Source organism: Anabrus simplex, chromosome 6 (genome assembly GCF_040414725.1).
Source record: "Anabrus simplex isolate iqAnaSimp1 chromosome 6, ASM4041472v1, whole genome shotgun sequence".
Taxonomy (NCBI): Eukaryota; Metazoa; Arthropoda; class Insecta; order Orthoptera; family Tettigoniidae; genus Anabrus; species Anabrus simplex.
The window spans coordinates 214846383-214861224 of NC_090270.1; the positions used below are offsets into that span (position 1 = coordinate 214846383).

Consider the following 14842-nt stretch of genomic DNA (forward strand, 5'->3'; position numbering starts at 1 on the left):
CATAAAAAGAACTTGAGGTCTATCACTGATCCACCACTGGCAGTTCAGAAAAATGGTTTTCTGTTTTCACTTCATTCTCATTTTTATCAAGGTCATGGCTAATACTTTTCCCATTCCAGCATTTCTGTTCCTATCATCATTGTAAACCTAACTGAGCAGCAGTTCCATAGTTCATAGGATAACTGTATTAAAATCAAGATGAAGGTACATGTAAACACTACTACTTACTTTGTTAGTAATTCCAAATCTTATTTACTAAATCAAGCCAATAATAATAATAATAATAATGATTGTTGTTTGAAGGAGCCTAATATCTAGGTCATCGGCCACTAATGGTACGAAATGAGACAAAATGACAATTTAAAAGTACAAAATTTATCCACTGACCAGAATTCAAAACGTGATGATGTGGAATGAATGGATGAATACGAATTTAAAACCATCAGTGGATCCAACCCAAAATGCCTCACCTTCCCAGAAACTATATGACTGACCAAGGGACTGCTTTCAAAGCACAATCCTGAATCGACGATGCTTGTTGTCTAAGGGGGTTCAATATCCAGTTCAACGGTCCTTCATAATGGCACTTACCGCTAGTAAAGTAAAACATGGTATTTCTCAAGTTACGGTACTAATGAAGAGTAGCGTAAACTCACGGTGTGATATAGATGTTGATTCCCATAGGGAATCTGAAATATTTGTTCTGAATGAGTAAATTTATAATACCAATATAAATGGTCCGTTATTGAACATTATAAATTTTCCAGCTAACTCATTCCTGGTTGTTTCAGATGGCCAAGCAGGCAACAATTTTTGATAATGAGACAAAGTCTCTCATAGTGCATTGGCACTGCCGCTGGCTACAATTAGCCTATGCAGTGGCCTTCATGATATGCACCAGCCAGCGTCTTGGTAGGTGTGCTAGGTACCAACTGATGAGCCCAGCCTTGCACACGAGGGCGAAATGCTGGCAACCAGGAATGAATTAGCTGGAAAATTTATAATGTCCTATAACAGACCATTTATATTGGTATTATAAATTTACTCATTCGGAACAAATATTTCAGATTCCCTATGGGAATCAACATCTATATCATCTGATGGCCAAGCAGGCATGAATTTTTGATAATGAGACAAAGTCTCTCATAGTGCATTGGCACTGCCGCTGGCTACAATTAGCCTATGCAGTGGCCTCCATGGTATGCACTAGCCAGCGTCTTGGTAGGTGTGCTAGGTACCAACTGATGAGCCCAGCCTAGCACACGAGGGTGAAACGCTGGCAACCAGGAATGAGTTAGCTGGAAAATTTATAATGTCCAATAACGGACCATTTATATTGGTATTAACTCACGGTGTTCCAAACATTATGGTACTACTCACAAGTACTGTACGTCGTACAGGTAATACAGACCTATAGAACCATGGTATTTCTCAAGTTACGGTACTAATGAAGAGTAGCGTAAACTCACGGTGTTTCAAACATTATGGTACTACTCACAAGTATTGTATGTCGTACAGGTAATACAGACCTATGGTGTTTCTCACATAATGGCGCCACTCGTAGGCAACGCAAACCCATGGTGCATCTCACATAGGTGTACTAATCACAGGGATTCATATTATCCCGTAGTGTTCCTCACACAGTGGGTACTAATCACAGGCAACGCCCAGACTCGTGGTGTTTCTAACTTAATGGTACAAATCACAGACAACATAAGCCTGTGATGTTCCACATATAGTGGTACTAATCACAGGTACTGGAAACCCACAGTGAACCACTCTCTGCTACTACTAATCACAAACCTATTGTGTACCTAACATAGTGGTACTACTCGCAAGTAAAGGCGACCCATGGCTTTCCCCGCGTGATGGTGGTACTAATCACAAGTAGTTTCATGGTTCCAATTCAATCATCCCTTGGTCGCAGCTTTTATTCACCTCTTACGACAAGCAGGGGATGCCGTGGTGGTGATTATTGTTTTAAGAGGAAGTACAACTGAACAACCATCCTCAATATAACACTAATCAGAGAGAAACATGGAAGGGATTCAACACTTCAAAAAATGAAGGTATCGGCCAAAGAAAGACAAGGGCCACGAAGGGCGTGAAACCTAATAGCGTCGGGGTTGGAAAACAACAAGAATTGACCAAGGAAGGTCGGATTGGATAGATTAAAGTGAGGAGCCTGGCACAAATAAGTGCAAGCAATGCCAGGACTCAGCTAAGTGCCCCATGGTCGCCAACCCACGCTCCCAAGTTTAGAGCCCCTGGGGCCCCTTTTATTCGCCTCTTACGACAGACAGGGGATACCATGGGTGTATTCTTCATCTGCGTCCCCCACCCACAGGGGGTAATAATAATACTAATAATACTAAAACTAATACTAATAATAATACAACAATAATAATAATACAACAACAACAATAACCTATATATTTAAAACTCCACGCTGATTATGTTACCACAAGTTTGAGAAAATAATTGAACTGACTGACACTGTAAAGCATTCTGACTAGAGCTGTTGGCCTGTAGATTTGCAGAGTGTCTTTAGAAGCATAAACATTTCTGCCCATATATTTTAAAATTATTATAGAAAAATGTAACATTCTGATCGGACAAAGCGCTTGCCAGTACTTCAAGGCCAACTGCTGGTTGTGCCGACCATGTGCATGACGGGAATTCTAAAAGGTGCACACGCACGCACCATCTGGTATGATGTCTCCTTGCTGTGATCTACATAACTGGGTGATCAGTCGTGCACTGGTGGTTTTCTGAGAGTATTTCATGTACAGTTTTTGGGTTTGCTCAGCTGATTGGTGATAGTCCCAATGGCAGCTGGAATCGTGTACATCATATCTATAGTGCAATGTGTATATGCATACAGTTATCACTTACTTTTATTATCTGAAAGGATCAACTACTTCCCAGACAATCTGGGCTGCCAAAAGAACAAAGTTCCACGCAAATCAAAATAATCTAAAACTAAAACTTTAAATTAAACACACAACAATAACTCTAAAGCTACAAAATATTGTGTAAAAACTGAGCGAGTGGCTGCACGGTTTGGGTCACGTAGCTGTCAGCTTGCGTTCAGGAGAGAGTGGGTTCGAGCCCCACAGTTGGCAGCTCTGAGGGCTGTACCTTAATTAAAGCCACAGTCGTTTCCTTTCCACTGCTAGCTGTTTCCTATCCCATCATCGCCACAGACCTATCTGTGTCAGCGCAACATAAAACAATGTTTTTAAAATTTTTATAATCGGCTTTATGACGTACTGACACAGATAGGTCTTATGGCAATGATGGGATAGGAAAGGCCTAGGAGTCGGAGGGAAGCGGCCGTGGCCTTAATTAAGGTACAGCCCAGTGTGAAAATGGGAAACCACAGAAAACCATCTTAAGGGCTGCGGACAGTGGGGTTTGAACCCACTACCTCCCAGATGCAAGCTCACAGCTGTGCGCCCCTAACTGCACAGCCAACTCGCCCAGTTACATAAAACAAACTGTAAAACAAACAAAAATTCGCAAAATATCATTCATCGTCACAATAAAGACATTTACAAAAATTCACTTCACACATACCATAATTGACAGGTAATACAAATCCTTAAAGTAAACGTTCAAAAAGAACCCAGGCAGCACATGAGCACACGTTATTTGACCTATTTATAACGAATGCTGTGGAACAACACAGGTCCTCTAGCAATAATAACAACAACAATAGTAATAATAATTACTACAATTTGCTTTACGTCGTACCAACACAGATAGGTCTTATGGTGACGATGGGATAGGAAAGGGCTAGGAGTGGGAAGTAAGCAGCTGTGGCCTTAATTAAGGTACAGCCCCATCATTTGCCTGGTGTGAAAATGGGAAACCGCAGAAAATGGTCTTCAGGGCTGCCGACAGTGGGGTTCGAACCTACAATCTCCCAAATGCACATTCACAGCTGCGTGCTCCTAACTGCACAGCCAACTTGCTCGATAATAATAATAGTAATAATCATCATCATCATAATTTTCTAACTGCAGTTTCCAGGTGTGGTGTACATGCGTTTGCCATCTCCTCCTGTCTTCATACATCTCCTGTTCCAAGACATCTTCTTTTCCAAGATCTCTCTCCTCCACATCTGATTTTACGGTCTCTATCCAGCGTTTCCTTGGCCTTCCCCTTAGTCTTATTTTCTTGGGCAGTAAGGTTAAAGTATTTTTTGGCAGGTCTTTCACTGCACATTCTCATAATGTGCCCATATCACTTAAGTTTGCACTTCTATCATCCTTTTTACTTCATCCCTGACCTTTTTCCTTTCAAGTACCGGTAGTTTGATTAATAGTTCTAACGAATCTCAATTTTGTTGCCTGAATTCAGCTATTTTGATTCATTGTTTGGTAGAGTATATAAGTTACTTCTAAACCATATGAGAGAAATGAGAGTTGTGGTACAGGGTTGTTTTTGCTTTTAGTGGTATTTTGCAGCCTCCGAGTTGGTTTCAGACTTGATTACATAAGTCTGATGCTTTCTGTGTCCTACTGAGTATTTACTGCTTGACAGCATTCTCTTTGACATTGTGCTTTCGAAACACTTCAAGTGAGAAACTGATTCTAATTTGTTTCTTTTCAAAAAGAGGTCTGAGTTTGTTCCTTCCCTCTTGATGGTCATTTCTATTGTCTTTGTTTTACTCTCTTCAGCTCAAATTTATTGAACATATTGTTCCATTCATACTCTCTTCAGCTCAAATTTATTGAACATATTGTTCCATTCAGTCAGTTTTTTCTGTACTTCAGCTTGTGCTTTTAATCATAACAGCACATCAACACCAAATACCAGGGCATTCACTTCATTAACCATTTTCATGAGAGAATTTATGATCTTGTCCATTACTACTAAGAACAACAGTAGTGATAGGGCACTTCCTTGTTGGGCACCCCTCTGTCTAAATCCATTCTGACCATCCATTGCCTATCTGTTGTAACGATTCTGGTTTAGCATCTTTACAGTGTCAATCAGGTACTTTGGCACCTTGAGATTTTCCAGACATACCCAGATCTTGTTTCTAGGGATAGTGTTGTAGACCCTTTCCATGTCCAAAAATGTAATCACAAGATTCTTTTCATGTTCCCAGTAATCTTCTGTAGGTAAGCATTCTTATGGCAAAAAAAAAAAAAAAAGATCAAATATTCATAGTCCTTTAATCTTTCCTGAATTTGTGTTATTCTTCCTCTAGCAAAGGTTCCACTATCTTCCCTAGTGTCATTTCAATGATCTATTCCAACAGCATTACACCCCTATATTCCACATTTCTATCTGTTACCCTTTATAAACAGTGAGACGATGATTCCTTTTCTCCAATCTTCAGAGATTTTATTTAATTCCCATATCACTGAGAGCACTCAACAGAGCCAATTTAAGCCTAGTATTAAGCTGTCTTTATCATGTCTGAAGCGAAATCATCGAAGCCCGAGGATTTTCCAGTTTGCATACTCTTTAGTGCTGTTTTGGCTTCAAGCCATATGTCTTTCTGGATTTCATTTATTCTACAATTGGTGGTGGTTGTGGTGATGTCCCCATCTCCATTTCACAACATGCAGAAGTAGGCCTACTTCTTCATTTCATCTCTGATTTCTTCCTCTGTTCCTGTCAAACTACCATCATTTGTTTACAGCGTAAGGATGTTTACACATTCACTTCTTATACTTTTTACTACTTTATATAGGCCTAGTAGCTCCCTACTTTCCTGACAGTATTCCTCTAGGGCCTATTCTGGTAGTACAGTTACTGGTATCCCAGCACTTTTTTTTTCCTTTTTGGATTAGTCGTTTTACACCCATCCCCCCCCCCCCCCCTGATATTTCTATGCTTACTCTACAGAATATTATTACAAACACTACAAACCAATTAACTGAAAATGATTTTAAAATTATTTCTTCGATATGTACATTTCAGGAAAGGAAATTACCAATTTTATAATGTGAGAGTTATTCTTGCTGCTCCTTAAGGAATTTGGGAAATCTTGCTCAATAGGCCCAGGCATTTGAGTTGGCAAAACCTACTAAAACATATCCAAGCTAATAATAAGAAAAAGAAGAATAACTGGCTTCAGCTACCATGTGCAGGTATCCTGATGTATACTGTATACTGAGAAGGTCTAAGGTAAGGTATAAGGAAGAACATCAGGAAAATTTGCACTTACTTCTGGTTCCCCATTTTCCACATGGTAGACCATTATGCAGGGATACTTATCCACAGATCTGTGAAATATTGTAGTTATAGGAAACTCTTTCAGATAATCAGATTGCGCATAAACTGAGAAGCACAAGATGCCTCGTGGTCCCGAAGGCTGGAAATGAGGTAGTAGGGGAGAGTGGGGCAGTTTCATACAGTTTTAATTTTCCCACCTTTAAGGGTAGAGTGTGCCATCTTTTTTATTCTTATTAACTCCTTTTGACTTCATCTACTTCCTGTGCAAGTTGTAGCATCATAGCATCTGTTGACGAGAAGCTGTGCTGAAAAGTTTAATTTTGGTGATTTTTTAAAAAATCTTCATACTGTGAAATAGTTAGGTAAGTCTTTTGATTCACTGTGTTTGATTCTGAAACAAGTTTCACATCATACTACAGTCTTCACTGCAACTTATGTATAAGTTACAGTAGTCTCCATAACTTATGAAAAGCCACATGGCAAGATTAGTAAAATAACTGCCTATGGGGCACTTTCATACAATGGTTTGGGGCACTTCCATACACCCCCTTATATCTATTTTTAAAGCCAAAAGGATATAATTGGGGCTCCTAGGCCTAGTGGCTGGATTGCAGGAACATCTTTTCTTGAAATCATCAAGCATCTCCAAAAGATATGCAAGTCTTCTAAGGATGATCCCGTACTTGTCTTGTTCGACAAATTCGGTCCATTTAAGACCAGATGCAGGCAAGCATTTAATACATGGATCTATGAAAATCCAGGAAGGACCATATCAATTTATAACATACCATAACTGACAAATGTACCATTCAGTCAGTCATTTTTCAAGATCAACATTGTGTCTTCATTCAGGAAGACTGGACTTTGGTCTCCAAATCGTTTTGTCTTTACTGACAAAGACTTTGCTGCATCTTTGACAACAGATCTCCCAAGCCTTCCACAGGATTGCACAAAAATTTCTACATCTTCAGATCCTGCCCATCATGAGGAAGATTTAATGGGATCATCTGCACCTTCAGGGTAAGAAAGTTATGTCCAAGAACCATCCAGTAACATACCCACTTCAGCTTCTCCCACTTCCACGCCAACACCCAATTCCAAGGCAACCCTCAAAAACCTACAATTACCCCCAGAATATATCCACCCTTACCCCAAAGCAAATCCTATAACACTTAAAGACACTGGATGAGCTAAAGGAAAGTCAAGAATTCTAACTACCACCACTCCTGAAAAAGAAAGATTGGAGGAAATGATGAAGCTTAAGAATAAAACGAAAAGAAAGCCAAACAAGATGACATCCTCGAATCTCCCTAGACGAAAATTGTTTAAATCTGGCAAGGAATCTGTAGGCTTCACTTCTTCAAGCAGCGAAGAAAGTGTTGCTGTAACAAGTGGTGAAAGTGAACTTGAGTTTAGTGACCAAGATGTTGACTTACTGCTGCTTGATAAAAGCAGTGATATTGAGCTTAATGACTTGTGTTCTGGTTGAGTTTGCAAGAAATACTTTGTTTGTCAAGTTGATGAGAAAATGAATGATTCAGAGTTTCTCAAACTTTTCACGTACAAATTATAAAAAGAAATTTGTTTTCCATGAAAAGAAAGATGTCAGTGAAATTTCTTGGGCTGATGTTTACACTAAACTTCCACAGCCTACCATGGTTGGAGGAACAGCTCGAGCAATTTCCTTAACTTTTTCTGTAGATCTGACTGAATTCAAATTTGGAAAGGCTAGTGGTGGTTTTGTATGTATAAAAGCATGTTTTGTCAATATTGTAGAACATGTATGAAAGTGCCCCTGCAATGTATGATACTGCCCCATATTGGGGTACTTTCATACAAATTACATGTTTATAAATATTTTTAAATTGTTTTATAGGAATTAACTAAATGAGTAATTACGTAAGTCCAACTTGTTTCTAATATAACAATGTTTGTGTAACACTTGTTTTTAGCCATTTAGATTGCAAAATACAGCCACTAAATCTTCTTAAGTGTTAATAGGTAGAATGTGTATGAAACTGCCCCACTCTCCCCTACTGGTATGAAAACAGCCTATTAAGAAAGCAATTTCATACCTAGAGCTCCAGGGAAGCAAAGGACATGATGTGGGCCACTTCCAACCTTCAAGTAATTGATGTCAACTCCATCAACTAAAATTTTTTGTTCCTGTTATCAAAAAGAACACTTATTATAACAGTAGATGTTATTGATTGATTGATTGATTGATTGATTGATTGACGAAGTCCCATCGTAACATGGGACCATATTACTATGAACATTTTTTGTAACACTTACTTTGGAATTAGTTGAATAACCAAATTGTTTTGGTTTCCAAGCATTACTTTGACCAGTTAGAGAACATTTTGAAACCTTTCGTAGCCCTAACCTAAACATATCGTTATCAAGTTTGTTTACTACTCGAGCATGTAATGTAGATGTAATAAGTCTTTTGTTTTTTGCGCATTTCAATTTACATGATGCCAACTTATAACGTACGTTTTACTTTTACTTTCTTAAATTACTCCTTTTATTCGAATAAGCCAGAAATGAACAAACCTACGTACTAATTTTATCTTTTCGAAATAAAAATACTCTTATTAAGCAGGTTTCAAAACATCGTAACTATAGTGCATAAGATAAAAAGAAGAGACAGACGAAAAAAATAATAATTCAAACAACAACCAAAACAACCTGTATTTATTCAATCCTCCTGCGTTGTTCATGGAAAATCTTAAGTAAAGAAATAAACTAATGAATATTGGATGTTTCACCCATTCTTACAAAGTTACAAACATCCTGAAGCAAGCCAAGTGATCTTACTACAAATCACATAACCGTAGGGTCCACTTGGGGTCCACGAGAGTTGAAGTCTGACAGCAGTCTCGTTCGCTCTGTCGTGCGGTGCGGTTGTACAGCGAGTGCGCTTGTATCGAGTCGGTTCTAGAGTGTTCTACTTAGTGCTTGCCGAGTGATAGCGTGCTACACGTAGGTCGACATGGCTAGTGACAGTGGCGGAGGTGAAGACCCTGATCCTTTAGCTAATGATAATGTCGATCATGAAGAAACAGTGAAGACGAATCAACATTCTACACCTATCTCTAAGAATTCCTCGGTGACTAATAATCATAAACCTTCTAATTCTCCTAATTCGACTACTATACCCACTAACCATAATCTTGCTGCATATAGCTACCCTACTAACCATCCGGGACCATATATTGTATTTGTGTCAGGTAAGAGTACGAATAACATTGGCAACCTACACCCAATGGCACTTGGAAGACTTCTCCATGAAAATAATTTCCATGTTCACTCCATTCAACCCAAAGGGAGAAACAGGATTCAGGTCGTGTTTCTATCTGCATTACATGCTAACTCATTTTTACAAAGCAAATTTCTTATCTCACATAACTTACATGCCTTTATTCCGCACTCAAACCTATTTCGCATAGGTATCATTAGAGGAGTTGACAAAAATCTAACTGAACCTGACATATTAGCTCTAATCAAAAGTGATATTAAGGTCCATTCTGTACAACGGTTAAATCGTAAGACGGTCGAAGATGGAAAGGTCGTATACGTGCCGACTGGATCAGTCAAAGTAGTCTTTTGGGCGAAACATCTTCCCAAATATGTATCTATTTTTCAAGTTGTGTTAGAAGTGACTCCATTTATTTTTTCTCCAATTCTTTGTGGGAAATGCCAAAGATATGGTCACACTCTCAGAAATTGTCAGTCGTCCACTTTTAGATGCAAAAATTGTGCCTTAAATCATGCGACAGCTGATTGCCTATCTAATATAATACAATGTTTGCACTGTAATAAGCAACACGCATCAGGAGCGACTGACTGTGAGGTACACAAACGCCAAATTGAAATCAAAAAACTAATGTGCCTCGAGAATGTATCTTATTCTGAGGCTGCTTCACGTCTATACCCGCAGCCTATAGCCCCACAAGATACTCTTCAAAATTTTCCCCCCTTGCATAATCCTGCGCCTGCACCGGTTGTTGAAGCTCCGCGTAAGCGGAAGTTTACACAGGTTATTGTTAAAGATTTGCCACCCAAGCCGACTCCCGGATATGATCGTATGGGGCACATGCAAATTCTGCAGAACTATCAAATTCCTCGCCACGCAGCGATGCCAGCTCAGCCACACCCCGCTTCCCATCCCCAGCAGAACCCAACTACATCACGACAACCCTTAACGCAGCAAACGGTAAACGAAGCAGCTTTGACATCTCAACATGATATGCAAAAAGACCAAGTCGTACAATGCTTACGTACGCTCATGTTGCTATTACCCCCATTACTTAAGGACCAACCGAATATGTTATCCATGATTGGACAATTCTGCGACAGCCTACAGTCCCTATTCTCTAAAGACAATGAAGATAATTCAATGGAATGCTAGAAGTATTCGGAATAAATACCATGAACTAAGAATCTTAATAAAAGAAACATCACCGGATATAGTACTCTTACAAGAAACATGGCTTGCGCCCGATAGAGTTTTTTCTATACCTTATTATCAAATTGAACGCATAGATGGCCCGGGGTATAATGGAGTAGCGTTTTTAATACATCAATCATTCACATATCAGCTATTTCATCCCCAATGTCAAATACCGAACGTATATGTACTTGGTATAATAATTAATAATCTACATGTCATAAATATATATTGCCCACCTGACCAATATATATCATATAGACAATGGCAACAATTTTTCCAACAATTCCATGCCCAAAACCAGCTACTTATTTTAGGGGACATGAATATTCACCATACCCATTGGGGTTCCCAAGTGGACACACCTAGGGGAACTAACTTCTTAAACGCAATAAAGCGAAGTAATCTCGTAATTCTCAATGATGGGTCACCGACCAGACTAACTCCCCCTGGAGCACCTCCAAGTGCAGTGGATATTTCATTATGCAGTTATACTATAGCATCCACAACTACTTGGCGTACATTGTGTGATACACATAGCAGTGATCATTATCCAATATTTATAACTCATGGTTCCGGATCTATAATGAAACCCCCCTGGTCCACTCAAGTAATGAGTACAACACGCTCTTTACATAAGTTTGATCCCGAGACGTTCAAGGTATTTATACTAAAACAGGTTGACAAATGTCCCGTCGATGACTTTAATTACAATAAGCTCTATCACATTATATATCAATATCTCGACTGTTATCACCCATTTCACCGAACACCTAATGCACACTCCCACAATATTGGTGGCCTCAGATGGTGGGATGATGAATGTCACCACCTCGTTCTTAAAAGGAAACGCCTCTTTAAAATATATCGGAAAACACTAAACTTAGTGAATTATATTCGCCTGAAACGCCATACTGCTACAATACGTCGCATATTTCATCAAAAAAGGCGCACAGCTTGGAAAGCCTTTATCAATTCTTTCCATAAATATATATCCGTCACAAGATTATGGAACGGGGTTAGAGCACTAGCGCGTGTCTCCACACAAATTACTAGACCTTTCATTCAGACAGATATTTTGGAACAATTCCTTTATTCATTAACTCCCAATACGGTGGTCCCAAAGTTCGTCCCTAATTGTAACGATTCTCCACTATCGTCTTCAGTTTTGCTACAAAACATCACCCTACGTGAACTCACAGCAACGCTAAAAAAATGTACCACCTCCACACCTGGTCCGGACTACATTACTTACACAATGCTAAAAGCACTCCCCAACCCGGCATTACAAGCACTTGTTAATCACTACAATCACGTACTACAAACCTCTACCCCTCCAAACGAATGGAATACATTTTTCTTAGTACCTATTCCAAAACCTCGGCTACCGTTGAATAATCATAAACATATTCGTGGAATTGTATTAGCCTCTTGCATACGCAAAGCATTTTTAAAAATACTCCTACAACGTTTTTTATGGTACCTAGAATACTATGAATTGGTTCCCAAATGCCAATATGCCTATTTTAAAGGTCGCAGTTCACAAGATGCCATTAATATACTTATAACTGACATATTACTTGCTAACACAAGAAAATATCACACAATAGCAATCTTTCTGGACATACGGGGAGCGTTTGACTCAGTCCCATTGCATATGTTATGGGCCGCATTATCATCCAAAGGGCTTCCTACTCCGTTTATCACACTACTCCGAAACCTCCATACATATAGACAGCTCATAATCAAACACCCTGATGCACCACCGATTTCACGTCAAGCTACAGATGGACTTCCACAGGGCGATATTTTTAGTGGCATATTATTTGCCTTGTATCTCTCAAACCTCGAACAACTTGTACTCCAACATGCACGTATCTTACTCTATGCTGATGATATAGTCATATATACATCAGGTAAGGATATTAATGGTGCCCGTAATACTATTACTAAAGTCATGCTTGAAGTACAGAACTGGTTAAATGACCATGGTTTATCAATATCTCCAACTAAGTGTTCAACACTCATTTTTACGCAGAAACGGGTCTACAACACTGAACCATTAAAAGTGGCTTCCTATGAGATACCGATACATACATATCATAAATATCTCGGCATCATCCTAGATAATAAACTAAACTTTACTAGACATATCCAGTACCTCCGAAATATAGCAGACAATTATACAAAACTCCTCAAAGCTATAACACGACGATCTTGGGGGGCAGACCCTACAACAGCCAAGACAGTATACTGTGCTACAATTCGCTCCAGATTAGATTATTGCGCTCATATCATTGATATTGCTAATCCCGCAACACTGAATAAGCTCAATACCATACAACACCACGCATTACGTATTTGTTTTGGTGCACTCAAATCTACACCAACGAATGCTCTACAAGTGGAAACGGGAGAACCACCACTCCACATACGTCGGCAGTTCCTTACTTCCAAGTACCTAATACGACGCTTCATAACAGTTTCTCATCCTATTGTACCGAAACTCCACCTACTACATGAACGATATAACTCATATAATATCAGAGACAAAAGAACCCCTGCTCTAATAACAGTCTTCCAATATGTATCGACATTAACAAACAATATCATAAGGTGCGCCAAACCTCCCCATTATACAGTACCGTATGAGGTAGTACAATACCACACAGATACGCTCCAAGCTACAACTACTACTTTTGCATTCCTACAGTATCAAACCACTATGTTTTTACCACCCTCAAAAAAAATCCGCTTCTCATACTCTAACATAGGACATAATTTCTATACCGATGGATCTCGGAATTCATGCGGGGTAGGAGCAGCATTTTATTATGAACGAATACAACACATTGAACTATATAAACTCCACCCGGATTTCTCTATATTCACTGCAGAACTTATAGCGATCAGACAAACGCTCCTGTATATAAAAAACGCAGCAATCCCGAACGCTACTATCTTCACAGATTCTCTATCAGCATTACAATCGATCCAGTCTTCTAAATTCACGATGAACTGGTATGTTTATAATGTTAAGCAACTATTATATGACCTACATACTACTGGAACTCAGATTACAATTATATGGATTCCAGCTCATAAAAACATTCCCGGTAATGAAACAGCGGATAAAGCTGCCAAACAAGCATCACTCCTCAACACCCCTCCAATGACATTTATGACTCCAGTTACTGATCTAATTCCACTACTAAAGCAACATCAAAAAGCAACATGGCAACAGTTCTGGAATGACACTGCCAGAATAAAAGGGAAATTCTATTACAGTCTCCAACCCTCTCTGCCAATCAAACACTGATATCAACGATCAACTTACACACGGCGTCATATCATAACTATTATTAGGCTACGTTTCAATCATTCGCTTACGCCCATGTTAAAGTATCGTTTCAATATTGTCAACCAACCGACATGTCAGTGTGGTTCAAATGAGGCGGATGCAAACCACCTCATTCTCCAATGTCAGTTATATCCTCAGGCTCGTACACGATTAATTGCAAGTCTCATCCGTTCACGAATACCGCTTCCCACAAGTGTGGCTTGTCTTGTTTACAATCCGTCACCGGACATCATATCCATATTAAACAGGTATTTCGATGACACGGGCATCATATTGTAAACATACCATAAGATTCACGTTTCTTTAATAGTTGTGTCACTTACATCGTCTTCATAACACTCCCAACTATGCCTACTTAGGTTTTGTTTAATTTTTGTTATTATATAACTCTAGCAGACAATGTGCACAAAGTTCGCGTTACTATTGTCTTTTGTCGCCCCTAGCACACATGTTAATACGTTGTTCATTTGTTAGAAAGATCCAGATTCAGTAGGTAAATTCTCTTTGGTAGGTCAGATACTCTTTGGTAGGAACGGTTTAGGGTAACAAGACGTTAGTCATATCACATGTCCTTGGTAAGCTTTCATTACACTTTGCGCGATATATACATTCTACCCATCCATTTGTGTTATTCCATCCTTAATACTAGATCCTTTAGTTGTTGTGTGCTATCCTTTGTACTTCCCAATTGTCGGCTCGTTCCGTATGTCAAAGTAGAAGACGCCAAGATGAGCCACTTCGGCGTGAAGATATAGTACCTTGTGTCCCCGTGCTTACTCCTATGTCTATTACACTTACACCCACAAGATGTAGATGTTCACCCATACCAGTGA

At 39.2% G+C, this 14842-nt stretch overlaps 1 protein-coding gene across 1 annotated transcript in view; it reads right to left on the reverse strand.

Moving 5' to 3' along the window:
* Positions 1 to 8645, reverse strand: part of LOC136875667 (valacyclovir hydrolase) — a 115439-nt gene extending 106794 nt beyond the window's left edge. Inside the window, exons 1-2 of the mRNA XM_068228094.1 lie at positions 8491 to 8645; positions 8271 to 8361 (exon numbers count right to left, since the gene is read on the reverse strand). Coding sequence (XP_068084195.1) covers positions 8271 to 8361; positions 8491 to 8589 — 190 coding nt within the window. The 5' untranslated portion in view covers positions 8590 to 8645. The remainder of the gene's footprint in view (positions 1 to 8270; positions 8362 to 8490) is intronic.
* Between the last annotated feature and the right edge of the window lie 6197 nt (positions 8646 to 14842).